The sequence below is a fragment of the Corylus avellana genome, chromosome ca8, assembly GCF_901000735.1.
Source record: "Corylus avellana chromosome ca8, CavTom2PMs-1.0".
In the NCBI taxonomy this organism is placed as follows: domain Eukaryota; kingdom Viridiplantae; phylum Streptophyta; class Magnoliopsida; order Fagales; family Betulaceae; genus Corylus; species Corylus avellana.
The window spans coordinates 710,287-712,176 of record NC_081548.1 but is presented as its reverse complement, the minus strand read 5'-3'; the positions used below and the strand labels follow the sequence as shown (position 1 = coordinate 712,176).

Sequence of the window (1,890 nt, the reverse complement as noted above, 5' to 3'; positions counted from 1 at the left end):
TCTCTACTAAAGGCAAAGCCAGAAACAAACTAGTCAAAATAGAAGATGCAAGAAAAAATCGTCCTAGTCGCAGCACCAGGCATGGGGCACATGATCTCCATGGTTGAACTTGGCAAGCTCATCCTCCACCACTACGCTCACAAATTCTCTATCACCATCCTCACCACCACTGGCTCCATTTGGGACACCCCAGGCGTCACCTCCTACATCCACCGTGTCTCCCAATCCAATCCCTCTATCTCCTTCTACCAATTACCATCTGTCTCCGTTGACACCACCCCAACTCGCAGCAGCTCCGCCATAGCGTTCGAGTTTATCCGCCTCAGCTTAGCCCATGCCCCCCATGCACTCCAACAAATCTCCAACTCGTCCACCATTCGCGCCCTCATCATCGACTTTTTCTGCACCGCTACTCTTCCTATAGCCAAAGATCTCAACCTTCCTGTTTATTATTTCTTCACTTCTGGTGCTTATTGTCTCGCTGCCTTCTTACACCTCCCCAAGATCTACGAGCAAACCACCAAGAGCTTCAAGGACCTCACCACCACTGAGCTTCACTTCCCCGGAATATCATCACCGTTGAAAGCGACACATATGCCTGAACCGACGCTTGACCGTGACGACCCTGCTTATTGGGACATGCTCTATTTCTTTTCACATCTTCCAAAATCAAATGGGATTATAGCTAACACGTTTGATGACCTGGAGCCTAAAGCCTTAAAGGCCATTGCTGATGGTGTGTGCGTTCCTGATTCGCCAACTCCGCCTGTTTATTGTTTAGGTCCTTTGATCGCTGATGCAGAAGAGCGAGCAAGTGAAGATGAAATTGAATGTTTGTCATGGCTTGACAGCCAACCGAGTAGAAGTGTTGTTTTCTTGTGCTTTGGTAGCCGAGGATCGTTCTCGGTGGCGCAAGTGAAAGAGATAGCCGATGGGTTGGAAAGGAGTGGGCAGAGATTCTTGTGGGTGGTGAAAAAGCCACCACGAGATGAGAAAACCAAGCAGGCTGAGAATTTTACTGTAGAGTTCGATTTGGAGGGTGTGTTGCCAGAAGGGTTCCTCGAGAGAACCAAAGATAGGGGCATGGTGGTGAAGACGTGGGCACCCCAGGTGGATGTGCTGAGAAAGGAATCAGTTGGGGGGTTCGTGACTCACTGTGGGTGGAACTCGGTGTTGGAGGCGGTGCTTGCAGGAGTGCCGATGGTGGCTTGGCCGCTCTATGCCGAGCAGCACCTGAACAGGAACGTTTTGGTGAATGATATGAAGATGGCTATTGAGTTGGAGCAGAGAGAGGATGATGGGTTTGTGAGTGGGGATGAGTTGGAGAAAAGGGTTAGGGAGCTGATGGAGTCTGAACAAGGGAGAGAGCTAAGGGAAAAAAGCTGGAAGATGAGAGAAATGGCTTTGGCTGCTTTGGGATCTGCATCTGGTTCGTCTACCAGAGCCCTGGCCAAGTTTGTTGAGGCACTTGGTTAGTGTTCGGAAGTAATTGCAAATTGTGATGGGAAGGAAAATGATTTTCAGCGTACATCTGTTTCGTGAAAAATCATGGACTTTTGCTCATGATTAATGGCAATGTAATTCATAAACGGGATTCGAATAAAGTGTATGTTTGACTGTACATAGTACGTTTAAATCTTCATTGATGGCCGAGTCTATTTATAATAAGTTTAGAGTAAGAAGTAACGCAATAAAAGTGTTTACTCTCGATGTGACTGCAAAATTCTTTAATGGCCGATCGGCGATCACCCTGCTAGAAGCACGAGGTAATCGTGGCCATCCAACGAAGCTTAGGGGTGGTTGCGACCATGCACGTACACGTAATCACTCTCAATGATACTGGAGTGGTTTGTGTATTACTCTCAAATGACATTGGGTTGGGTGCACCAC

General features: G+C 47.9%; 1 protein-coding gene across 1 annotated transcript; it reads left to right on the top strand.

Moving 5' to 3' along the window:
- LOC132189888 (UDP-glycosyltransferase 88F3-like) lies at positions 1-1,621 on the top strand. The gene has a single exon (XM_059604720.1). The coding sequence runs from the start codon at positions 46-48 to the stop codon at positions 1,474-1,476; it is 1,431 nt and encodes a 476-aa protein (XP_059460703.1). The 5' UTR covers positions 1-45; the 3' UTR covers positions 1,477-1,621.
- The last annotated feature ends 269 nt before the right edge of the window (positions 1,622-1,890 follow it).